The following is a 27,398-nucleotide window of genomic DNA, read 5'->3' as shown; positions in this document are numbered from 1 at the left end:
GTAGTTGATTCTTTTTTGTTAGTGGTGCTAAGCGTTTTTTATTTAGTTGTTAGAGGGTTTTTTTAGTTCAGTTGATATTCAGAGTGTGCATTTGAGTAGTTGATTAGAGTATGTGCCTTCCTATAGTGTTTTTTATTCAATTAATGTTTTTATAGTTGACTGATTTAGTTCTTTGATATGGTGTTTGTATGATATGCGAGGGAGCAACAGGGGGATTGTCTGGATGTGGTGATTTAAGGATTGTTTGGTTTTTTTTGTTCAGGTACTAGTAGTAGTAGTTATCTAGTGTCCAGATTGGCTGTTGAATGCCTATTATCATTTGTTTGTGATGTTTTTTTCAGCAATCATGTTTTCTATGTGTTGGAATAGTTTAGTTCTGAGGATGTCTTTGAGTGATCATGATTTTGTGTTATTATATATGATTTGTAATGGTGAATTTAGCTGAGTTGAGTTGATGATTGTGTGTAGATGCCATAGTTTTTTTTAGCTCAATTGATGTCATTTCTTTATTTTCATTTTTACCTGAGGATTTGGTGGTGCCCTGCAGGTTCTCTGAGTTTTTTTAGTTTTCAGCTAGAAGTGAATGTGCTAATAGATGTTACTTTTTCATTATTTTATGAAATTACCTGTGGATGTTTCTAATTGGACACATCTTTGAACTTTTGTGCGGGGCATAGGCGTCTTAACAACAATAGCCTTTCTGGTGCAGTTCCAAAATCATTGACTGCTATCACTGTACTCCAAGTTCTGTAAGTATTTGTTTCTCAGTTTGCATACTTAGTTTCATTTTAATTAGGAAATGTAATATGGAAATTAAATGTTTCAATTGAATCATAGGGATCTGTCAAATAACAATTTGTTTGGAGAAGTTCTATCAACTGGTTCCTTTTCGTTATTCACCCTATCAGGTAAAGCAAGAATTTTAGCTGAAAATTTCATCCTTTTTGAAACCTTAACACTTCTACTATTCACACATGTCTTCTTTCGCAGTTTTGCGAACAACCCTAACTTATGTGGTCATGGCACCACAAACTCTTGTCCTGGTGCTCCTCCCTTTTCTCCACCTCCTCCATACAAACCCTCCAACCCATGTGCAATCACCAGGTGATTTATTCGGATCGTCTAGTGAAATCTTTTGAGTTCAATAGGACCTTTTCTACCTTTCTCGGATTTGTGTGCCTCCAAAACAACCATAATGCTGTCTAGTATGGAGATCAATAAGGAAGAACTGCAGAACCAGGGGTTTACAATTTTGGTACGATGATTCTGTGCTGCACTATTAGGCTGTGGCTCAGTCATATATGTCAGTGTTGTACTGCTGTCAACAGGATATAGTGACTAGTGAGATACTAGGATAAGACTGGAAGCTACATGATCTGTACCTCATTTTGACTACAAGAATCTCTCGTGTGCTACAAGTCAATAACTACCTTCTCTTTGTTTTATTTTGCCCCTATGATGCATTAGCACGACAGTAATTAAGGGTATGGAACATATGATTTTCCTGCTCTGGCATCTTATTTTGTGCAGGAAGTAGCTCTTCCAGTACTAGAGCAATTGCTGGTGGAGTGCACTACTGGAAACAGAGATTTTGCCGAGTGCAAAATTCTTTGTCGAGTGTCAAAAATCGGGCACTCGGTAAAGGCCTTCTTTACCGAGTGTTGCACTCGGCAAAGAATTGCACTCGGCAAAGGGTTCTTTGTCGAGTGCCGGGCACTCGGCAAACAACGGCACTCGGCAAATGACTTCTTTGCCGAGTGCCAGACTCTCGGCAAAATCTCTACACTCGGCATAGGCTACCCACGAAACGGCGTTCGGTCACGGCGTTCTTTGTCGAGTGCCTGCTGTTAGGCAGTCGGCAAAGATTTGATTTTTTTTTAAAAAAAATTCTTTGCCGAGTGCCCCAGATTTGGCACTTGGCAAAGATTTAATTTTTTTTTAAATTCTTTGCCGAGTGTCTCAGATCTAGCGCTCGCAAAGAATTTTTTTTTAAAAAAAATACTTTGCCGAGTGCCCCTAGCACGGCACTCGGCAAAGATTTAATTTTTTTTATAATTTCTTTGCCGAGTGCCCCTGTGGATACACTCGGCAAAGAGGAAATTTTTTTAAAAAAAATTAAAACACTCTTTGCCGAGTGCCTTATGCCTGGCACTCGGCAAAGACACCCTTTGCCGAGTGCCATGCCCCGGCACTCGGCAAAGTTTTTTTGTTTTTTTGTTTTTGGCCTCTAATTTTTTTGTGCAGCACTTTTAAAGCACTAGGAACTCCTAGTTACAATTTGGGGATTTTTTATGGCTTTTTGATATATTTAGTTACTTTATTTCGTTTACTTGAATTTTTCTGAAAAATAGAAATTTGAACAGCACGTGGTACGAATAATGGAGTTTAATGATTCAAAAATTGATAGTCATGTTAGTGAGTGTTGTAAGAGGCCGTATCCAGGAAGGAACGGACCCAAAATTTCGGACATCTTGTTCACGAAACATGTCCGCGAAATTACGTGTGAAGTGTTTTTAAATTTTATAAAAAGCAAACGAAGTTCGAAAATCATGAAACTTGTTGAGATGTCGTGATATCATATGTGGAGGCTATGATAAAAATTTCAGAAGATTTCGTGCACGTTATCACGTACGATGCTTACAAACCAGGACATCTCTACATGTGATATCTCAAGTGCAATGTGGAGATGTCCTGGTTTGTAAGTATCATACGTGACAACGTGCACCAAACATTCTCAAATTTTTATCATAGCCTCCACATATGATATCACGACATCTCAACAAGTTTCATGATTTTCGGACTTCGTTTGCTTTTTATAGAATTTAAAAACACTTCGCACGCAAGTTCGCGGTCATGTTTCGTGAACAAGATGTCCGAAATTTCGGGTCCGTTCCTAGATACGGCCTCACACTATACTCACTAACATGACTATCATTTTTTGAATCATTAAATTCCATTATTCGTACCACGGGCAGTTCAAATTTATATTTTTCGAAAAAAATTCAAGTAAACAAAATAAAGTAACTAAATATATCAAAAAGCCACAAAAAATCTCCAAATTCTAATTATGAGTTCCTGGTACTTTAAAAGAGCTGCACAAAAAATTTAGAGGCCAAAAATAAAAAAAAATAAAAAAACTTTGCCGAGTGCAAACTTTGCCGAGTGCCAGGGCATGGCACTCGGCAAAGAGGGTCTTTGCCGAGTGCCAAAGATAAGGCACTCGACAAAGAAGTTTCTGATTTTTTTTTTAGAAATTTTCTTTTTATGCCGACGGTCGGATCGGGACACTCGATAAAATTAGACTCCTTTGCCGAGTGCCTCGGCAAAGGGGCGGATGGGGGCACTTAAGCGAGTTCGCCCGGGCAAGCCACACAGAGAGCCCCGCGCGCGCCGCTCCCGGCCGTCCCCGCGCCCGCCAGCCACTCCCCGTGCGCCGCGCCCGCCAGCCACCGGGCCCCGCCGACGCCGCGCGCCACCTGCCGTAGCCCCTCCCCGCGCCCCAGCCAGATGGAGGCGTCAGCTTCGGCAGAAGGTGGGGGAGGCAGCGCCGCCACGCGGAGCAGCCCGGCGGCCGTGCACGCCACCAACGACGACGCCGCGGCCAGCGAAGGTGATGTCTCGCGACCTGCTTCGAGTGTGTCTGCTTCGATTCCGGTTCTGTAACGCGGTTGTTGGGGGGTGTTGGTCACCACATGTTCGTCGATTTGCCAACTAGGGAGTGCGCTTTGCCCGTGCTACTTTGCTAGCTTTTTACGAAGACACAGACTGGACGCTTAGTAGCTAGGAGTAGAAGGGTTGTGAAAAAATTGTGTAACTTCACGGTAGATTTTACATTTTATTTCAACTTCATGAGACTGTAACATTGGGGCGTGTCTGAGAACCTGATGCGAAATGCTATTTGATTCCTTACTACAGATAAATGGTGTATTTACAATTAAGATAATGAAAGCGTCAGGGCAGGCACTATTAAAATTAAAGATTGCTGTGCTCTAACTTTGCTTTTACATTAGTGCAACTAAGTGGACTATACTTTAGAGACCTTAAGTAGTATGGAGATGTCTATACTATACTACTGTTACTTTCTGGGACAAAGTTTTCATTGTGTTGTTTGATTTGAGTATTTGGAGGTAAAAAATTTCTTGTTTTTCTAGATCTGGCTATTCAAACTACAATCTTAGATTCCGCTTGGTTCAAAGCAAGCAAACGGTTGTGTGCTTATATAAGCGGTCAGCAGTTGTGAGAAGTCGATACATCAAAAATACTAGAAGGGTGTCTATCATCGAATCCTGGTGAGTCCATCTGTAGTTATGCTCGTTACTGATTCTGTCACTAACAATTAGGTTTTCCTTAAGGACAAGAGGAACTGGCAAAGGATCTTTATGTTCCTCGAGTGGAGGATAAGAACAGTAATATGCGGATGCTCAAAATCACCACCAGGGATGATTTAGTTAAGAATTCAATGAACATTCTGGAACCATCACCTGTGGATGCTACCGGGAATGATCGTGAAGATGGTATGAAATTTCATTTCCATGTTACTGCAAAAAGCTTTCTCCACATCTATATATATAAGTTACTGCATCGATGGGGCGTTTAAGTTGACATGTATTCACTACCTGCCCTGTCTAATGTATATAAGTTACTGCATCCATGGGGTGGTTAATTTTACATGTATTCACTACTTCTGATCCTCTTTTTATCCTTGCAGTATTGTCATCATCTTCCCCTGTTGATCTTTTGTTATTGCCTGGTATGTCCTCTATCATTTACTTCATAAATGCTCCGTCACATGAACTGGGGTAGCTTGTCACTCCAATTTTGATGTGAAAGTCCCTCCTTGCGGCAAGGGGATATACAGTGCTATAGAAATGTTCCATTTTTTATTTTTCTGTGTAAGAAATCAAGTATAAAGGTAAGCAAGAGGTATGCTGCAGTTACCAATTCGTTGTCAACTGAACTATCTCTCTGTGTATCATCCCTTTTTGCAGGTTGGGTCCTTCCAATTTGTAATTGGATTGACCCAAACTCCTAAACAATTTCATGCACTATACTAAAATATCCTTTTAGAACTATATATTTGTCAATTATTCACTATATGTCTGCCTCTTATCCTATTTCTGTTGTATCTCACAGATATTTGTGTTTAAACACATACAAGGAGACGTGTTGTTTACTGAGTAGCAGTAGTAGTCAAGTCTTATATTCCATACAGAAAATTCAAGTCACCTTTTGTCAAGTTCTCACTAATGTGTATCCACTGATTTATAGTAGCAAATAAATGGTCCTTGGAGAAGCATAAAGTACTAGTTACCATAGCAGAAAAAGTTCCTTTTTCGTTTGGTTTCAGAGGTAGCCGTTCCGTCCTGTTTGGAAGAAAACTCTCTTTGTCTCGTTGTGAGAACTTCAAAACTTAAAATGGATAATGAACTTTTGCAAAATATTACTTTCAGATTCAAGTAGAATTGCAAGTTAGAGTGACCACTACATGTTACAGAATTGGACATTTCTTTTTCTTGATGTGCCTGTAGCCTGCGCAATAACTTATCCATCTATTTCAGAAAAAGGTGAAGTAATAAGCACGCATTACAAGCTATTTTCTGCTGATATTCGTGACATACCAAAACTGGATTCAGTTATTCACATGGCTGAAATGGATCCTAGGTAAGCTTCTTTTCTCTTCTGATATGAAAACATGTTGAACTAGAAAATATGCCACACAATATGGGGACACCATCAATTAGGATACATGCATGATGTAGTTTCTATGTCTTTTTAATATAAACCAAGCTTTCAAGTGTTTGATATAACTTTCTGTTGTCATCAGCTTGCCAACCTTTATAATTGCAGAGTGTGTGCTTATTTACCTTGACCCGACTGCCACTGGTGCTATCGTGAGTTGGGCATCTCAAAGTTCTCCACTGCTGTCTTTTTCTTATATGAGCAGGTCGAATCATTCTCATGGTGTACTATATTTTGCCTCTTAGGTGTAGCCTTTGGAATTGATGGCTAATGTTTTGATGCAGATTCATCCTGATGATGCATTTGGGGAGCAAAGAATTTTTTTTTTAAAAAAAAAATCAAACTTTGCCGAGTGCTAGCCAGAGGGCATTCAGCAAAGAAATTTAAAAAAAAATTCAAACTTTGCCGAGTGCCAGCCAGAGGGCACTCGGCAAAGAAATTTTTTTAAAAAAAAATCAAACTTTGCCGAGTGCCAGCCAGAGGGCACTCGGCAAAGAATTTTTTAAAAAAAAAATTCAAACTTTGCCGAGTGCCAGCCATAGGGCACTCGGCAAAGAAATTTTTTTTTAAAAAAAATCAAACTTTGCCGAGTGCCAGCCATAGGGCACTCGGCAAAGAAATTTAAAAAAAAAATTCAAACTTTGCCGAGCGCCGGCTAGGGGCACTCGGCAAAGAAATTTTTTTAAAAAAAATAAAAAATCTTTGCCGAGTGCCTGCAGGGTTGGCACTCGGCAAAGAGACCGTCAACGGGACCGGCGCCGTGACGGTCGCTTTTCTTTGCCGAGTGCCCCCGGAGCACTCGGCAAAGAGGGCTTTGCCGATCAAATTTTTGCCGTGTGTTCTTTGCCGAGTACTGCACTCGGCAAAGGCTTTGCCGAGTGCAATTTGGCCTTTGCCGAGTGCCTCAGGCACTCGGCAAAGAACCTGAATCCAGTAGTGGTAAGAGCTCACGACGTAGGCACCAGACTCCCCGCTCGCGCCTGAGCCTGAGGTGCTCGCCGCCACCTCCAGCGCGGCGAGGTTCACGAGCCAGCACGCGGTGGTGTCGTTCAGCAACACCGGCGACAGGGACAGCTCGCCGAACAGGTGGCTCCGGTGGAAGCTCATGTCCCAAAGCCATGGCGTCGTGCTCGGTGTCAGCCTGACGCCGATCTCCGCGAGCTCCACGGCGTTGCTGGACAGCCTGGACTTCAACGGCCGGAAGCCCCTGTAGTTCTTCACGCGCGCGGGCATGCCGCCGACCTGGGTGTACCTGAGGAGGCCAAGGAGATACTGCGGTGTGTAGTCGTCGGCGTCGCTGCGAACGGTTACCTTTCCGGGGTTAAACATCTCCTGCATTCCGGCGACATACCTTCGCACGTCGACGGGCATGAACTCCCTGAGCACCTGGAGCACCAGCCATGGGATCTGGTTCTCGAGCAGGAAGATGTCCCTCGGGATGCTCCGCCCCGTGGACAGCGTCATCCGGTTCTGCAGCACGGGCTCGCCCCCGCCGCCGACCATGTACTGCAGCAGGAAACAGCCGTCGAGGAACATCATCATGGTCGCGAAGTCGGCGTCGCTGAGGCCCGCCACCGACGGATCTTCGGCGTGGTAACATCCACGGGCATCACCGACGATGGACAAGACCTCTCGTAGACCTCCATGGACGTGGAACGACCCGAGTGTTTGCAGAGGTGATAGGCCGCGGCGAGCTTGACCTCCTCGATCCATCTTCTGCAGGTGCGGCGAGCCATGGTGGTACGGGCCGATCGCCACCACGCTCGGCACGATGTAGCAGTGGCTTACCAAACAGGCTCATAGTTTATTGTGTAAGAAACTATTTTCTCTCTCTCTTCCTCAATTTCAATGCTACTCACTATTTTGTTTAGTTGACACCCCAAGAAAGCATCCTAGTCTTTTAGGTTGGGGCTGCCATTATGTAAATGGGTAATTTTTTTTTGCGACTTATGTAAATGTGTATTGAACATATCATCCCGCAATGGGTGACTCATAAGGTAGCTCTCAGCATTTTTTTATATTTTAATAGAATAGAGATAAAAGCTAGCTCTTAATCAAGAGTGCTAGGCTCATACACATTTCAAGAACATGTGAGGGTGTTACGTGGGACATAAACATACTATGAGCTATTGCTAAAAGCTAACACTATTGGAGACATTGGCTTAGAGCTAATAACTAACTCTTAATGTTTTGGGTGCCCTAAGAGGAAAAAGCAGCATTAAACAGCACTCAACCGCTGTTAATGTGCGTAATATATAGGTGGGTAATCTCCATGGATTTTTTTTTTGAAGCTAGGTACTTTTTTTAACTGCAAATACAAAGAGAGTATTAATAATGATTCATTTTGTTTATAGTTTGGACTAAAACATAAATTTTCCCATGGAAGGGCGATCTTATTTAATACTTATACATATACATAATAAACTAAACGGAATGGAAATGGTTATTGTTTAGTTACACTTACACATGTGAAAATTACATGATAGGTATATTTGAGAAGAAAAAAATAAGAAGAATCTGGCCAAATATGATTTATTGCATAAGTAAGTACTCCATCCATTCCAAACTATAAATCCTTTAACTTTTTTGGTATATCGATTTTATTACGTATCTAGACCACTACTACAGAATGGACTTGTTGTCCCAGGCGGTAACAGCCTTTAGTCCCGGTTACCGCGCCGGGACAACGATCCCGGGACTAAAGGTGAAACCTTCAGTCCCGGGTCATCGAGCCGGGACTAAAGAGGGACCTTTAGTCCCGGTTGGTAACACCAACCGGGACTAAAGGCCCTCCAGCCGAGCAACCTGGCGTACCCTTTAGTCCCGATTGGTAACACCAACCGGGACTAACGGTTCACCTTTTAGTCCCGGTTGGTAACCCCAACCGGGACTAAAGGTTCCTTTTCTTTTTCATTTTTTTTGTTTAATTTGTTTTCAGTTCAGTTACACGTATTTGTTTAATATATAATATATTTTTATGTACGTATTCTACGCTGCTAATATAAATACACGCATGCATATAATTACATCTAATTCTCATCTTGAGCATTATTATATTCGAATAAAGTATGAAACTATATATATTATAGATATATATATATATGTATATATACAACACTTTCATAATCTTGTTCTCGAAAATAACGATATCAATAAACATTTAATTTACATCATTTATTCCTTAGGATCAAAGTAGAACTCGCCGTTGGGATTTAGCACTTTTTCTAGAAGATATCCTGCTATTGACTTTTGAACTGCTTTCAGATGGTCTTTTTGCATGACCCTTCGTTTCAACCATTCAGTCTTGCATTTGAAATAAAAGGAAAAGTATTAATACACATATATGTATATATATTCATTTAAAAATAAATAAAAATTGATATATACGTACTCTGAGGACATCTTCAGGAGTTCTTCTTATGTGCGCAGTGATAAATTCACAAACGTAGTATCCACATAAGTTATTACCTGGTTCCTGCCGCAAACACCACTGTACGAGAAGAAGATTATTCTCATCATCTCACACGTAAATTGAAGTACGATATAGTAATTAAACACGTGGAGAAGTGTATATAGTACAACTTACTGGTATTTCAACTACATTAAGTGGTACCTTGCAATCCTTGCGATGTTGCCGAATAAACTCTTTCCAAACCCTGTGCGACCAATAATGTACGATCGTTAATAAATTATGGCAAAGTCTATTCAATAATAGTTATGCGCGAGAGATCGAAATTACTCCTGGATAATGTCTATCATATCTTGGTATAGTGCCCGTTCTTTTCTCAACGAGTCAAAGATTAGTAACCGACTTGAGTTTAACTCAATGACAATGAGTATCCAGTGAAAACTGCATTGGTTTATACACACACGTACATGCATATAATTTGTATTGATATTACATAAAATATGTAGACTACATTATTATTAACACTTACTCAAAGTTGTATGGGAAAAGTATTGTTGTCTTGTCGTGCTGCTTCACGAAGAACATCATGATATTCTCCTGTGCTTCAGATACCCATCGCTCCTTGACAATAATACCAGTTTTGAATACGATATAAGGATCAATGAAGCCAACACTGGTGTCTTGTATTCTTTGGAGCTCTGACATCTGGAATCTGTATATAAATATAAGTTACATGTGAGGATAATTATATACACGTACGCATGGAAGTGAGTTTATTAAATAAAAGTAAGAATCACTTACAAACAAAAGGAGCTAATGATTGATTTGTCCAGAGCGTCCATGTGGTATAGTTGATGCAATTCTTCGAAACTAATATGTAAGATGTCATCGCCACGGAAGTAATGATGGTCTCTAAATCTGACAAAGATCCACTGCTCACCTCTGCCACACGCCTGCATGTACCACTTGTTGAGCAAGTACATTTGCGTACCCAATTCATTCAGAGCCGCAGGGTTGTACAGACTTTTGCCATATTTATAAGTCTTCCAGGTATCAACTTCCAGGTTCTGGATTGGAGCTTTGCCCGTCAATTGATCCAAGGTTAAACCAGTATCTTGAAAAAAAGCATTAAGGGCTTGAACCGACACTTCTCCAGAGTTGTCTGGTCGATAGACTTCTATGTTGGAACCATATTGATTAGCAACAACAAGATTTTGCATTGGTTGCTTCTGTTATCCGAGCTGTGGGACATCTTTCCCTGATGCTCTTTTCCTTTTCTTATCTGCATCATGTGACTTCACGAGGGAGCGGTCATAGTCTGATAGTGGCGAAGGCTTACGAAGTTCAATCATCTTTTTCTTGTGAGCATCGACCTTCTGCCTCAGCACCTCTCGTGGTAGGTAAAAGTATGGCTTCTCCTTAAGCTTCGCTTGACTCTTCTTTTTGGTATCTATAAAAAAATCTTTCACTTTTTTGTCTTCTTCAGCTGCTATTTGCTCATCAGTCTTTTCAGAAAGTATTTCTTGAGAAATAACTCTTTTTCTCGGGGTCTTCTTTGCCGCCGGAACCTTAGACGTCTTTGTAGTGCGTCACTGTGGAGGAGGTGGGGGCGGTGTTGGAGACCGGCGTGGAGGCGATGTGGCCGGTGTTGGTGGAGACTGGCGTGGAGGCGTTGGAGATCGTTGTGGAGGCGGTGGGGCCGGTGTAGGAGTTGGAGATTGTTGTGGAGGCGATGGGGCCGGTGTAGGAGTTGGCGATCGCCGTGGGGATGAAGTTGTCTCGCCCCCCGCGACGCTGTGATGAGATGGGGAATGAATGATTAGGCTAGGCTGGGGGGAGACCCTGCTACAAAAACAAGTTGTGTGTCAATTATTTTTTAAGCCAATAGAAAATTAATGGAAAATAATATTTCATTCACTGTCATTCATACCTAGGGTGAGGTAGGGGAAGCGGTGACGCCCCAGGAATGATGATGAAGCGTTTGCGCCATTGAATAAATGTCTTTCCTGCTTCTCCTAGTGTCTTCTCCCCATCACCGCCTTCAATGTCAAGAGGAACATTGCTGTAACCTTTGAGCACTCTATCGACCTAGACGCTAGCATATCCAGGTTGAATAACTGACCCATGGATTCTTGGTGTCTTCGTTCGGTCTATTGGAGATACAACCCCGACAGCCACCATGATTGATGCATTATTACCATCTGGAATGTGCAGCTCACATGTTGTTAGAGGCTCGGTAATGTCATCAACAGGGAAGCGCAACCCAGCGTCGTCTTGAATAACTGGCAGCTCCATAGAAGCACAGCTGCTTTTCATCTGACCAACGGGGCTAATGGTGACTCCCGGCGTTGATTGCGATTGCATTTAACTCATTGCTAGCTGCACTTGCCTCTTGATCTCCTCCTGCATTCTTGCCTCAAGAGATTTTTCTCGTTCACGTGATTTAAGCAATGCTTGTCGTGACTCATCAATAAATTGCTCCAATGCACGGATTCGTTCTGCCTCCTTATCCTTCTTTCTTTGGCGGCTTCTGTAGGTATCCTTGTCTGCTAGGAATGCGTGTAGCCACAGAACCGCCCCATAGCCTCTTGTTCGACCACCGTGTTCGGGATTCTCTAGGGCATATGTCAATTCATCCTTCTCTCTGTTGGGCTTGAAAACACCACTATCAGCTTCTTCCCTAGCATGAGCTAGTCTCTGTGTTGCTCTCTCAATTTTTTGGCCAAAAATTAGCTTGCCAGTGTCTGGGTCTAGGCTTCCCCCTTGAGCATAGAACTAATTCTTCACGCGTTGAGGCCAGTTCTTCTCTATTGTTTCAGGTATGATTCCCTTGGCAGTAATCTCTGCTTCTAGGTTCTACCACTTGGGAATAGCACTCTTATAACCACCTGATCCCATGCGATGATGGTATTGCTTCTGTCGGGCATTCTGCCGATTCCTCATCACACGTTCCTCACTGTCTTGGGATGTCTTGTATTCTACGAAGGCATCCCAATGGGACTCCAACTTGACAAACACCTTAGCATTAAAATTTGGCGTAGCATTCTTCAAGGTAAACTTTTTATACAATGTCTTCTTCAAACTCTGGAACAATGTTGCCATCTTCTTCATTGTCCAATCCCTCACTAGCTCCTTCAAAGCATCATCTGCTTGTAATGTGAAATGCTGAGTGATATCTCTCCAAGCTAGGTTCTTGTCACGATCAGATACAAAACTAACATTAGGAGCGGATATCTTCTGCTTCTATTCACGAGCACTAACTGGGATCCTATCCCTTACAACGAACCCACATTGATTGACATATGTCTGAGCATGTGGTCCCAATGGTTTGCCGGTGTCGGTGTCGAATTCTGATATTATGAAACGCCTCTAATGGCTTTTTTGGCCCTCGGACTTTCCTACTTTTGTCGGTGGTTGATGTAGATCCAGAGACCGGCTACATGAGTAGAAACACAACGATTAACAACAAATATACGTATGCATGCATCTATAAGAGATGATAGATAATCGAATATACCTCGCCAGTATTTTCTTGCGCGACAATTTGTTGATCTTCAACCACCAGCATATTCAGGATATCCTCATAATCAGCAAAGTACTGACTCGTGTCATCTATATCCACATTGGTGCCGGCGTTGATAATATCCGCCATTATGTCATCACTCAAGTTATTATTCGGAGCAGCCATTTGTATCTTCAAGATAACACATAGATAGAATTACTATGGTACATAACATAAGTACATGTGATAACACATATAGAATTACTAAATTCAATTAAATATAATAACACATAATATTTCATCAACATGGAAATAAGTACATGTATATATATACACATAGAATGATACAATATATTTTCTCTCTCTCTCAACATATAGAAATAAGTGCATATGTCTATATCTCTAGATATGCATGTGATACACATAGAATGTCTCTCTAGATACAATTTTCTCTCTCTCAACACATGAAAATAAGTACATGTATATATACATAAAGAAATAATTAAGTACATATGTATACATATATATAGAATCTCTCTTTAGATATAATATATATAGAGAGATAGAATATATAATTACTAAATCCAATTAAATAAATCTAACATGAAATTAGATAAACTAGTAAGATAATACATTTTAATCTAACATATATCAAAAATATAATAAAAACTATCTAAAAAACTATCTAAATAAAATACTAATTAAATTTTAATACATTTAAATCTAATATATCAAAAACTTTCTAAAAATAACTAAAAACTAACAATAAACTACTAATTAAAATTGAATACATTTTAATCTAACGTACAGCCGAGACTTTGTAAAAATCGTGAGTTCGACGGAGGCTGTACGGCATGGGCGCGCGGGAAGCGTCGGCGACAGAGGGTGGGGTCGGGTGCGGCGGCGGAGACGGGATGCGGCGATGCGGGCCTGGAGAATGGCGCGGCTGGGCGGGGGTACACGACGACGGCGGCGCGGCAGAGACGAGCTCGACGACGGCGGATGGCGCGGCCAGGCGGGGCTGAGCGACGGAGGCGAGATCGAAGATGAATAGAACAGACGTTCGATATATATAGCCCGCGACCCTTTAGTCCCGGCTGGTAACACCAGCCAGGACTAAAGGACATTTAGTCCCAGCTAGTAATACCAACCGGGACTAAAGGTCCAACCCTTTAGTCCCGGTTGGTCTTACCAGCCGGGACTAAATGGCCTTTAGTCCCGGCTCGTGTTACCAACCGGGACTAAAGGTATTTTTTTGGCGGGCACCGAAATTGCCGCCCACCCTTTAGTCCCGGTTCTTGGTCTGGGCCGGGACTAGAGCCCTGAAAAATTTGCCAACCCGCCAGCGTAATTGGAAAGGCCTAGGATTTTGTTTTTGTTTAATACTAGGTTAATCAATTAATTTCATAGCAACTTCAATACTTTGCAATATTTATTTTAAAAAATACTATTGATTAACTAATTATTTATTGTAAATAGGAAAATTTTGTAACCTAAAGTTTTTAATTTCTTTTATGAATATAGAATATAAATGTTACTAATACTAAGTATTTTGTTAATGCAAAAATATATTTCTAACTTAAAATTAATAAAACTAATATTATTCGATAGGAAATTTATTATCACAATATTGTAACGTCAATGTTTCAATTTTTTCTCGGTTTTTGACCAAAATTGACAGGAATTTTTTTGTTGAACCTATAAAAATAGAGAAAATATAGTATTTTTTGTTCTACAACTTTCTCAAATGAAAAACTGGCCTATATAAGGATTGTATATATTGATGAGCTTAACAAACTCGGTATTCAAAACTTTTCAATTTGAGACAATCTAGGGTCCCGAAAACTAGTTAGTAGGTGTCGAAATTTAAAAATCACAAATTTGAACTATCCAAACTTTCTCAAATGGAAAGTTGACCAAAACAACAATTGTAGATCTTTTTGAGTTTAACAAACTTGGTATTCAAAACTTTTCAATTTGAAGTCATTTAGAGTTCATAATACTAGAGTCAAAGTGTTGTTTTTTTATTTGACCAAATTTGACTTGGTCAAACTTGCTCAAATGAGACACTAAATGACCTCAGATGAAAAAACTCTGAATACCAAGTTTGATCATCTCAGCAAGATCTACAATTGTTACATAGCTCATTTTCCCATTTGAGAAATTTTTATCAAACACTAGTCACAACTTCTTGAATCTCATATATACTTTCTAAAACTATGTCACACACTTGTGAAATTTGAACTACATTTTGTTCAAGCTTTCTCAAATGAAAAAATGGCCTATATAAGGATTGTGTATATTGATGAGCTTAACAAACTCGGTATTCAAAACTTTTCAATTTGAGACAATCTAGGGTCCCAAAAACTAGTTTTTAGGCGTCGAAATTTAAAAATCACAAATTTGAACCGTCCAAACTTTCTCAAATGGAAAGTTGACCAAAACAACAATTGTAGATCTTTTTGAGTTTAGCAAACTTGGTATTCAAAACTTTTCAATTTGAAGTCATTTAGAGTTCATAATACTAGAGTCAAAGTGTTGTTTTTTAATTTAACCAAATTTGACTTGGTCAAACTTGCTCAAATGAGACACTAAATGACCTCAGATGAAAAAACTCTGAATACCATGTTTGATCATCTCAGCAAGATCTACAATTGTGAAGTCATAACATATTACATAATATCCGTCTCTAAAACATAATATATTAAACATGCATCGTTGTATCAGGCGGGCACAACAGTGAATTTCTTCTTGACGTATGACCCTTGGTTATGATCTTGTCGTAACCATGGAGTGTCTTCATCATTTAACATGATGCTTGGATCTTTCTTCACTATGAAGGGTGGAATTCGGACATTTCTTTCGTAATCTTCTGACATGTCTGACTTGTCTTCAATTCCCACTATATTTATTTTCCCAGAAAGAATTATGTGGCTCTTTGGCTCATTGATCATTGAGTTGATGTCTTCGTTTTTTTCTCTCTTTGATTTTGTAGACATGTCTTTCACATAGAACACCTGACTCACATCGGCAGCAAGGACGAATGGTTCTTCTTTGTACCCAATATTGTTGAGGTCCACTGTTGTCATTTCATACTCTTTGTCGACTGTTACCCCTCCTCCGGTCAGCTTCACCCATTGGCACCGGAACAAAGGGATTTTAAAATTAGGTGCGTAGTCTAGTTCCCATATCTCTTCTATGCGGCCATAATATGTTTGTATATTCCCATTTGGATCTGTTCCATCTATGCGAACACCACTATTTTGATTGGTGCTCCTTTTATCTTAGGCAACTGTGTAAATTGTATTCCCATTTATCTCGTATCCTTGGTACGTGAGGATATGCCACGATGGCTGCCTAGCCAACAAATACAGTTGCTCATCAATATTGTCATCGCCTTGACATTCTTTTCGCAACCAACCACTGAAACTTTCCATGTGCTGACGCCTAATCCAAGCTTCAGTCTTCCCTGGAAATTTGGATCGTAAGAACTCCTTATGTATCTCGATGTACGGATGCACCAATGATGAGTTCTGAAGAACTGTGTAGTGTGCTTTATTGAAATAATCGTCTTCCATGCCGATATATGTTTTCTTTCCTAAAGTTCCTTTACCACTGAGTCGCCCCTCATGTCGTGATTCGGGAACGCCAATCGGGGCAAGGTCAGGAATAAAGTCAACACAGAACTCAATGACCTCCTCTGTTTCATAGCCCTAGGCGATGCTTCCTTCAGGCTTAGAACGGACTTTCACATATTTCTTCAAGACTCCCATAAACCTCTCGAAGGGGAACATGTTATGTAAGAACACAGGTCCAAGAATACTAATCTCCTTCACCAAATGAACTAGGATGTGTGTCATGATATTAAAGAAGGATGGAGGGAACACCAACTCAAAGCTGACAAGACATTGAACCACATCATTCTGTAGAGTAGCTAGTTCCACTGGATTGATTGCCTTCTGAGAAATTGCATTGAGGAATGCACATAGCTTCACGGTGGCTAGACGTACATGTGGAGGTAGAATTCCTCTTAAAGCAACTGGAAGCAATTGCGTCATAAGAACGTGGCAGTCATGGGACTTTAAGTTTAGGAATTTCTTATCTGGCACATTTATTATACCCTTTATATTGGAGGAGAATCCCAATGGGACCTTGATGCTGCTTAGACATTCGAACATGATGTCCCTCTCTTCTTTGCTAAGCGTGTAGCTAGCAGGACTTAAGTAATGACGTCCATCATCTGTCTTCTCTGGATGAAGGTTGTCTCGTTCTTTCATGCCCTGCAAGTCCTGGCATGCTTCAAGTGAATCCTTTGGCTTCCCGTACACACCCATGAATCCTAACAGGTTCACACAAAGATTCTTTGTTAGGTGCATCACGTCGATTGCGTTGCGGACCTCTAGAACTTGCCAATAGGGTAGCTCCTAAAAGATGGACTTCTTCTTCCACATGGGTGCGTGTCCCTTAGCATCTTTGGGAATAGATTCACTGCCTTGTCCCTTTCCAAATACTACTTTCACATCCTTGACCATTGCGAGTACATCTTCCCCGGTTCAGTTATGAGGCTTCTTCCGATGGTCTGGCTTACCTTTAAAATGCTTCCCTTTCTTTCTTACTTGGTGATTCAACAGAAGGAATCGACGATGGCCAAGGTACACGACCTTTCGACATCTTTTCAAATATATACTGTCAAGGTCATCAAAACAATGTGTGCATGCATTATATCCTTTGTTTGTCTGACCTGAAAGATTACTTAAAGCAGGCCAATCATTGATTGTTACGAACAACATTGCTCATAGGTCAAAGTGTTCTTGTTTGTACTCATCCCAGACACGTACACCTGGTTTGTTCCATAAAACTAGAAGTTCTTCAACTAATGGCTTCAGATAGACATCAATATCGTTGCTAGGTTGCCTCGGACCTTGGATGAGGATCGGCATCATAATGAACTTCCACTTCATGCATAACCATGGAGGAAGGTTGTAGATACATAGAGTAACTGGCCAAGTGCTATGACTAGTGCTCTGCTCTCCAAAAGGATTCATACCATCTGTACTTAAGGCGAACCTTAAGTTTCTAGCCTCATTTGCAAACTCTGGAAATTCCCTGTCTATCGCTCTCCACTGGGACCCATCAGCTGGGTGTCTCAGCATATTGTCTACCTTACGGTCTTCTTTATACCACCGCAACAACTTTGCATGGTCTTTATTTCTGAACAAACGTTTTAAGCGTGGTATTATAAGAGCATACCATATAACCTTGGCAGGGATTTTCTTTCTAGGACGTTGTTCACCCTCGACGTCACCAGGATCATCGCGCCTGATCTTATACCGCGATGCTTTACATACCGGGCATTCATTCAAATTCTCGTATTTATTGCCATGGTAGAGGATGCAGTCATTAGGACATGCATGTATCTTCTGGATTTTTAATCCCAATGGGCAGACAACCTTTTTTGCTTCGTACATAGTGATGGGCAATTCATTTGGCTTCGGAAGCATCTTCTTTATGAGGTTCAATAAATTCCCAAATGCCTTGTCGGATATACCATTCTTTGCCTTCCACTGTAGCAATTCTAGTGTTGTACCCAACTTTTGTTGCCCCTCTTCGGCCATCGGGTATAGCAACTTCCTATGATCCTCAAGCATGCGCTCGAACTTAACTCTCTTTTTCACTTTCCCATTCTTGTTGTGCATCACGAAAGGCATCGCCAAGAGCATCACCGAGATCATCTTCTACCGCTACCTCTTCTTCATCTCCCCCCATTGTAGTATCATCAAAGGCACCATACTGAGCAATAATGTCATCAATGTCTAAATCTTCTCCTTCACCTTCTTCCATCATGACCCCGCTTTCTCCATGCTTAGTCCAACATATATAGTTTGACATGAAACCTGACTTAAGCAAATGTGAATGAAGACTCATTGAGCTTGAATATTCCTTTAAATTCTTACATAGGGCACATGGACAGCACATGAAACCATCCCGCTTATTTGCCTCGGCCACACCTAAGAAATAGTGTAAGCCCTCAATAAAGTCTTGGGAGCGGCGATCGGCATTGTACATCCAATGGCGTGACATAATCTGTATTACACGACAAATTATGAAAACCTTGAACATAATTTAGTATTTTATTACACAACATAAATGACACACACACGGTTGATTAATTAACTAAGTCTGGCTACAACGTAAGCAATCCCAACTATCACTAAACAAACTAAAACTACAATGCACTTCAGTAACATAATTATTTCGTGATCGTACGCAACTAAAACGGACAAATCATTCTTCTGTTGAATATCAATAAGCTTCTCCTGCTGGTTCACTGCCTCATCAGCAGCAGCCGCTACCTCAAGCGCACCCAAATTCTGCACGTATATAGCATAATCTTCCTCCCAGTATCAACCATCGCATCCATTGCCCTCCCACTGTAATTAAAGCCAAAAAATATTTAGTCAAAAATATTCAAGAAAAGCAGGTCAATTAGCCATAAAGGTAAAATGCGTAAGAAACTCACATCGCGATTCGGGCACTTGTAGAAAACACGACCCTTGTTGGGTCCCTGTCTCTTGACTCGGTACTCCATCACAATCTTCTGCTTACACTTGCCGCAGATAATGAGAGGGAGTTCTGGCCTCAGTCGTTTCGCAACTGAACAAGAGGCCGATGATCCGGTACCAGTTGTCATCTACTTTCTATACTTATTTTTGTAAACTAGTGTAAATTTCATATTTTCTAAAATGATATATTTAAACAAAACTAGTACGGATTTCACATGTTTCAATAAATAACCATCCGTACTAGTTGACCTTGCTTACGTGATCATCTCGGCCAGCATTTCTCCACTGGACAGCACCGTACTTGGCCAAGGAAGAGCTCCGATTCTACAAGAAAGGGAACACGGTCTTCCACGACCGTTGCCGCTTTCCCTCGTAGCATCAAAGTTCCTCCTTGACGTCCGTTACCGCTCGGCAGAGAACATGTTGGCCGAGCTGAACACGGTCCGCAAGTGCAACTAGTATGGATTTTCTATAATTTTCTAACTATTTACTAAGTTTTTCATTTCATGGAAAATTTAATTCTAAAAAAGGCATGATTTCTAAGTAGTTCATTTCATGGAAAAAATAATTCTAAGTGACCTGTTCGATATCGGTGAGCTCGCGGACGTTTAGGTTGCCGAGGATAGTAACATTTGTAGATGGCATTTGTAGGTCTGAAGTTATCAAATATCCATCAAATTATAGCTCAAAAACATGTTTCAATAAATAACAATCCGTACTAGTTGACCTTGCTTACGTGATCAACTCGGCGAGCATTTCTCCACCGGACGGCACCGTACTAGGCCAAGGAAGAGCTCCGATTCTACGAGAAAGGGAACACGGTCTTCCACGACCGTTGTTGCTCTCCCTCGTAGCATCAAAGCTCCTCCTTGACGTCCGTTACTGCTCGGCAGAGAACATGCTCGCCGGCTTGAACACGGTCCGCAAGTTCAACTAGTATGGATTTTCTATAATTTTCTAAGTTTACATATAAAATCATAATAAAGTCCAACATATAAAATTACACATGCATCTACATCGTAAAATGAGATAAGCTACTGATAAAACATAAGAGGATTAAGTTTGTTACCTCCAAAATCGAAGAGCAACACCAATGGAGGGGGAGAGAGCAAGAACAACAGCAAGTTGAAAAACAGAGGCAGTGAGTTTGAATGGAATGGCTCGGGCTCGGGGAGAAAGAAATGAGCTGGATTATAGGCCGGGATTATTAGTCCCGGTTAGGGGTCCAAACCGGGACTAAAGATTAATTTTTATTCCCGGGGTATCGCCCAAACCGGGACTAAAAGCTTTAGTCCCGGCTGGTATTACCAACCGGGACTAAAGGTGGCTGGTATTACCAGCTGGGACTAAAGGTTTACCTTTAGTCCCGGTTGGTAATACCAGCCGGGACTAAAGGCCCCTGCCCCGCGGACGACCGTTGGGCAGGGACCTTTAGTCCCGGGGGCAAAAAAATGCCGAGGCTAATGCTAAATTGGAATATCGTTCTAAAGTCTGTTCTCTAGTAGTGGACATATTACCTAGCAAAATTGATATACCAAAAAAAATCAAAGTGGCTTATAATTTGGAACAGAGAGAGTATATAATAAGTGAAGGGACAGGCTAGCTAGCTAAGTCTTATAGGTTTCTTGAGCGAATAAAGTGCGTTCAAGATGCTGAAGAGCACACCGGCAACGGACATGACAGCGGCAATGAACCTGTAGTGTTTGTATATGAACCTGTACGTGGCGATCCGCACTGGCCTGCGGCGCCTGTACGAGTAGATGTGTTCCAAGATGGAGAAGTAGCGGTCGCCGAAGCGGAGGTGCTCAGCGAGCCCCTTGAAGAAGTGCAGCGCCTGCTTGTCGCTGAAGATGCTGTACAGGAGCTTCTTGGCCCGCAGCTTCTGCACGTCCTCCTCCCTGTCCATGAGCATCGCCAGCACCGACAGGTAAGAGCTCACGGTGTAGCCGTCGGACTCCCTGCTCGCGCCCGAGGTGCTCGCCTCCAGCGCCGCGATGTTCACCAGCCAGCACGCGGTGATGTCGTTCAGGAACACCGGCGACAGGGACAGCTTGCCGAACAGGCGGCGCCGGTACTGGAAGCTCATGTCCCCGAACCATGGCTTGGTGCTCGGTGTCAGCTTGACGCCGATCTCCGCGAGCTCCGCGGCGCTGCTGGACTTGAGTGACGACACGATGCCCCTGTAGTTCTTCACGTGCGCGGGCATTTTGCCGATCTGAGTGTACCAGAGCAGGCCAAGGAGATGCGGCGGCGTGTAGTCGTCGGCATCGCTGCCAGTGTTGACCCCGCGGTCCCGTTGGCCAGCAGGGCCTCTTTCATCGGGCATCGGGGTGGATCCGCAATGCATCCAGCACCGGACTTTCTCCATCCCCTTTCCAGGTTGAAACTTCTCCTGCATTCCGCTGACAAACCTTCGCACATCGACGTTCATGAACTCCGTGAGCACCTCCAGCACCAGCCAGGGGATCTGGTTCTCGAGCAGGAAGATGTCCCTCTGAATGCTGGGCGCCGTGGAGAGCGTCATCCGGTTCTGCAGCACGGGCTCGTCCCCGCCGCCGACCATGTACTGCAGCAGGAAGCAGCCGTCGAGGAACATCATGATCGCCAAGTCGGCGTCGCTGAGGCCCGCCACCGACGGGTCATCAGCGTCGTAGCAGCCGCGGGCGTCGCTGACGACGGACAAGATCTTCTCGTAGACCTCCATAGACGTGGAGCGACCCGAGTGTTTGTAAAGGTGGTAGGCTGCAGCGAGCTTCACCTCCTCCATCTTCTGCAGGTGCGGCAAGCCATGGTGGTACGGCCCAATGGCCACCACGCTCGGCACGATGTAGCGGTCGCTGTCGCCGCCGATCCCGTGGAGGCCGCGGGGGAATCGGTGGATCTTGGTGTCCACCTTGGAGAATTGAGCCTTGAGTCTCTCGTTCGCCGTCGCCGTCCTCTCGTCAATGGCGAGTACTATCTCATGGGTTGGGCCATCACGGATGAGGATTGTTTTTGTGCCTGCGTTGCTACTGGCGTCCATGGCGCCAAACACCGCTCTGGTAGTAGTCATTTTCAAAGTTTCACATGTCATGTTCGTAGAGCTTCAGCTTATATATATGGTTCTTCACTCATCAGAATCATGATTGGCAAATAAAACTGATCGATCCTTTATCCAGAAAGATCGATCCCTTGCTCAAACCGTTTCCAACATCTAGTTCCAAGCTTCATGTTAACGCGCGTCGCATCTACATGCCCCAGTAGTCTTTGTTTAAGCTTCATGATCGGCAAAACATAGAAATGAATTTATTGAACATGCAATTGTCAGATCAATCCTGATTCAGATGTCAGATGATTAATCGCCTTTCTAGGAAAAAAAAAAACTGCTGAAGAAGAAACAAAACTACCTTTTGTCATCTTCCAGCCATAACAAAAAGACCAGAGCCTAGAATGAAAGCTTGGAATCAAATGCTATCAAAGATTGGGCAAGGAATAAGGATAAAGCCATAAAGATCAGTTTTGTCGGTCAAGTTTAATTTATAATAAAGGGTACAGGCCTGGTCCACAGATGGTCTTTTGCAGAGGAATCAAACTCACTTTATCCTTGGAGTGAACTGCAATTATAGTCATGCATATGCTTGTATAACCAGCTCTAAAATATCAAGAAAAATCAAACTAGATTATGGCCTTCTCAATTTTTAAGGAAAATTGGTCTATTAACACACGTGCACCTATTTGGGATCGCTGTATATTTTATTTATAAGTTAATGCATAATATACAACATTAAATTACTACTGCTTCGCCGGACAAATTAAACCCGTACATGTATTATCTACATTTATTTTGTATACTAGCCCCCATCAACTAGTACTCTCCCTGATATATTCTAGAATCTTATGTTGCATAAGTATTAAAAGTTTTATGGATAAATTTAGTATGCGCAGCTAATCAAAATGATTATCTTTACTCTCTCGTTATTCTTTTCGTAACATAATATCCATTTAGATAGTATATAATCTCTATCTTGCTGTGACAAATGTACCAGTTACTCCATATATGTTTGCATAATTTTCAATTCACCTTTACGGGGGTTTAATTTGTATTTAGTTGAAACCTTAGCTTAAGTTCAAACACTAGTGCTTATGTATCTTTTATTCAATTTTTTTGCTTTTTACATTTTATCAATAATAAATTATAGGTTTATAAACTCCACCTACTCTTAGTTACTAAAATAGTATAACCAGTCATTATAGTTTGCACCATAGCACTCAAGACATTCATCCTCTATGAAAAGAATTATATATATATATATATATATATATATATATATAGTAGTAGTAGTATGTTTTAACAAAAGCTAGAGTGCTTAAATTAAACTACAATTATTGGTATATATGCTAAAATGTATAAACTTATCTAAAGTAACAACTAAAAAATGTCGCATAGAGTTTTAATATAATTGAGCATGAACTTCGATTGCAACATGCTAGTAACAAGGTCAGGAATGTGTATATGTTACAAAAAGACTAGTGCAGCATGTAGATGCGACGGGTTAACATGAAGCTTGGAACATATGTTGGCAACAATTTGAGCAAGGGATCTGGGTAAAAGATCAAACTTTCCAAAGTATAACTGAGAACCAAGCGCACCCCAAAGCATATATATATTCTCTGCAATATAATACAGTGTGTGCAAGCATTGAAAAATTATACCCAAATATAAGGGATTCTAGGGACAAAACAGTTTTGCATTAAATAGTTACATAAATTTGATAGGTATTATATTGTTACTTGTCATCTATCAACCAATTACCATTAATTATATACTGATGATAGCATCTGATTATGAAATAAAGTGAGAGTACATGTGTCTGTCCTAAAATCTTTAGAATACATTATATTACACGACGAAGGGAGTAAGCTCTACGTGTATGACACCATGAAATGGCCATTACCACTATATTTCACTCCTGGTCGGAACACTATTATTAGCATATACGGGAGAATGGCAAACCTTGAGGTTGAGAAAATTCCTTTTTTGCTACCAAAGACGAGCATACATATATAGGTGCACATACACCCGTGTAAGGGCATAGGAGAGACCAGACTGATAAATCTTGACAAAATCACAAAATATAGTGCCTCAAAATCGATGGACACGTTTTTGTGACTAAAGGAAGAATCAGCTATAAGCGCAGCACCCACACGTAGAGTCAGGAACTTGAAACTGGATAGATAGGTTAGAGCATCTCCAACATAGAAACTAAATAGGACCTCTACTCTACTTTTTGGTGTCGCGGAAAAAAAAAACTTAATCCAAGAGGGCTCTAAATCAATTTCCTACTTTATGGAGGCGTCCAAATCTCCCCCTCAGCCTTATCTTCGAGGGGGGTACTACTAGAAAGTTCTCTATTTATTTTTAGGATTTTTTGCACCAACTTACTCCCACATGTTTTTCCCATCTAGACTCGATCTTTCCCACCTTGTCGCCCTATTCTCCTCCCCTAGTGGAGCCCCTCAGCCCGATGCATCTTGTCGCACTATGCCCCTCCCCCCGTGTGGCTCCCAGGTGAAGCCCTTAGCCGGCGCGGCTCACTTCCCCGGCACTCGTCCCATTGCGGCTCTCTCCTCCGGGTAAGGCACTCGACCCCACCATGGCTCGCCTCCCCATGTAGTCTATCTCTGGTGCTCCTCACCCTCTATGTGCCATGCATCTCCGGTACTCCTCCCCTCCTCTTCTACCCCCTAGCTCAGTTGATTGGAAAGATGGTGGATATGGCTGAATGATGAGTGGGACCCATACGCCAATGTCTACTAGAATGGATTTGAGGGCTACTACCACAATATTTGTATAAAACAGATCTTAAAGAATTGGCGGAGCTCTTGAAACAAAAGTAGAGGTCATTGTTTAAGGGCTCACGCAAAGTTGCTTAGCGTGGTGGTGAAGTTTGTTTAATCCAGGCGTGTGCTTCAGTATAGTTGGCCAAATGGGCCGCCCGGCACGGCACTAGCACGGGCACAGCTAGGCACGGTACTACGCGGCACGGTAGACTAGCCGTGCCGCCGTGCCGAGGTACCGGCCCAGGCACGGCACTATCAGGTCTTAGGCATGCCGTGCCGTGCCACTGGGCACGGCGGCCCAGCAGTGCCCGTGCCGGCACTGGCACTATAAGTGCCCAACACCTCAAACTGATCAGAATATCAGGGACAATAACTTCATCATCTCAATCTTAAGTTACATGTTCTTAAAGTATCAGAATATCAGAATATCACAATAACTTCATCATCTCAATCTTAACTTCATCATCAAAATATCAGAATATCAGAGAACTTATCAAAGACTCAAAGTTACATGTTCATAGAGAATTGATATTAACTTGATCACTGAAACGCATAGATCACATAATCACACAAACATAGGAAGAGATCACATAATCGACAACGAGGGATGGATCCGGCGAGGAAACCGACGGATCCGGTGAGGAAACCGACGGATCCGGCGAGGTCGACGATGGATCCGGTGAGGACGAAGTGAGATCAAGGGTTAGGGTTAGGGATTGAGCAAGGGTTAGGGTTAGGGATTGTGCCAGTGCCAGCCAGTGGTGGCTCCAGAGGCCACCGGAGAGCAAGAAGAAGAGAGGAAGTCGGAGGCGAGAGGAGAGCGAGTTGCCGACGCGGCGACGCTGACTCGCCGAGAGAGGAGAGCAAATGAATTAGGGCGACGGAGCGAGATGCGGCCGGCCGGTTGGGATGGGTTTTATACCCCCTATTCCAATGGCCGGATCCAACGGTCCGATGGGAGCGAGGCCGGAGATCCAACGGATCCGGCGAGGTCAACGATGGATCCGGCGAGGTCAACGACGGATCCGGCGAGGACGAAGCAAGATCAAGGGTTAGGGTTTGGGATTGAGCTAGGGTTAGGGTTAGGGATTGTGCCAGTGCTACTAACAATAAACTACTAATTAAAATTGAATACATTTTAATCTAACGTACAGCCGAGACTTTGTAAAAATCGTGAGTTCGACGGAGGCTGTACGGCATGGGCGCGCGGGAAGCGTCGGCGACAGAGGGTGGGGTCGGGTGCGGCGGCGGAGACGGGATGCGGCGATGCGGGCCTGGAGAATGGCGCGGCTGGGCGGGGGTACACGACGACGGCGGCGCGGCAGAGACGAGCTCGACGACGGCGGATGGCGCGGCCAGGCGGGGCTGAGCGACGGAGGCGAGATCGAAGATGAATAGAACAGACGTTCGATATATATAGCCCGCGACCCTTTAGTCCCGGCTGGTAACACCAGCCAGGACTAAAGGACATTTAGTCCCAGCTAGTAATACCAACCGGGACTAAAGGTCCAACCCTTTAGTCCCGGTTGGTCTTACCAGCCGGGACTAAATGGCCTTTAGTCCCGGCTCGTGTTACCAACCGGGACTAAAGGTATTTTTTTGGCGGGCACCGAAATTGCCGCCCACCCTTTAGTCCCGGTTCTTGGTCTGGGCCGGGACTAGAGCCCTGAAAAATTTGCCAACCCGCCAGCGTAATTGGAAAGGCCTAGGATTTTGTTTTTGTTTAATACTAGGTTAATCAATTAATTTCATAGCAACTTCAATACTTTGCAATATTTATTTTAAAAAATACTATTGATTAACTAATTATTTATTGTAAATAGGAAAATTTTGTAACCTAAAGTTTTTAATTTCTTTTATGAATATAGAATATAAATGTTACTAATACTAAGTATTTTGTTAATGCAAAAATATATTTCTAACTTAAAATTAATAAAACTAATATTATTCGATAGGAAATTTATTATCACAATATTGTAACGTCAATGTTTCAATTTTTTCTCGGTTTTTGACCAAAATTGACAGGAATTTTTTTGTTGAACCTATAAAAATAGAGAAAATATAGTATTTTTTGTTCTACAACTTTCTCAAATGAAAAACTGGCCTATATAAGGATTGTATATATTGATGAGCTTAACAAACTCGGTATTCAAAACTTTTCAATTTGAGACAATCTAGGGTCCCGAAAACTAGTTAGTAGGTGTCGAAATTTAAAAATCACAAATTTGAACTATCCAAACTTTCTCAAATGGAAAGTTGACCAAAACAACAATTGTAGATCTTTTTGAGTTTAACAAACTTGGTATTCAAAACTTTTCAATTTGAAGTCATTTAGAGTTCATAATACTAGAGTCAAAGTGTTGTT

At 42.1% G+C, this 27,398-nt stretch overlaps 1 protein-coding gene, 2 long non-coding RNA genes and 1 pseudogene across 8 annotated transcripts; 2 read left to right on the top strand and 2 right to left on the bottom strand.

Annotated features, from left to right (window-relative positions):
* The first annotated feature begins 675 nt into the window (after nt 1-675).
* On the top strand, nt 676-1,571 carry LOC136501480 (uncharacterized). 2 transcript variants are annotated; one of them, XR_010770286.1, is made up of 3 exons: nt 676-749; nt 838-908; nt 1,531-1,571. It is a non-coding gene; the product is annotated as an uncharacterized lncRNA (long non-coding RNA). The 2 variants fall into 2 exon arrangements; XR_010770285.1 differs by lacking the exon at nt 1,531-1,571 and adding an exon at nt 991-1,079.
* A 1,773-nt stretch (nt 1,572-3,344) lies between these two features.
* LOC136501479 (uncharacterized) lies at nt 3,345-6,075 on the top strand. 5 transcript variants are annotated; one of them, XR_010770284.1, is made up of 6 exons: nt 3,345-3,610; nt 4,152-4,289; nt 4,353-4,514; nt 4,709-5,661; nt 5,825-5,944; nt 6,024-6,075. It is a non-coding gene; the product is annotated as an uncharacterized lncRNA (long non-coding RNA). The 5 variants fall into 5 exon arrangements; XR_010770281.1 differs by having other exon boundaries at nt 5,848-5,944; nt 6,024-6,064; XR_010770280.1 differs by having other exon boundaries at nt 5,848-6,041.
* Nucleotides 6,076-6,278: 203 nt separating this feature from the next.
* On the bottom strand, nt 6,279-7,897 carry LOC136499401 (uncharacterized; annotated as a pseudogene).
* Nucleotides 7,898-20,816: 12,919 nt separating this feature from the next.
* On the bottom strand, nt 20,817-22,235 carry LOC136499400 (UPF0481 protein At3g47200-like). The gene has a single exon (XM_066495070.1). The coding sequence runs from the start codon at nt 22,233-22,235 to the stop codon at nt 20,817-20,819; it is 1,419 nt and encodes a 472-aa protein (XP_066351167.1).
* Between the last annotated feature and the right edge of the window lie 5,163 nt (nt 22,236-27,398).

Source organism: Miscanthus floridulus, chromosome 13 (assembly GCF_019320115.1).
Source record: "Miscanthus floridulus cultivar M001 chromosome 13, ASM1932011v1, whole genome shotgun sequence".
Classification (NCBI taxonomy): domain Eukaryota; kingdom Viridiplantae; phylum Streptophyta; class Magnoliopsida; order Poales; family Poaceae; genus Miscanthus; species Miscanthus floridulus.
Note: the sequence above shows the minus strand (reverse complement) of the source record. Positions and strands in the feature narration are given on the sequence as shown.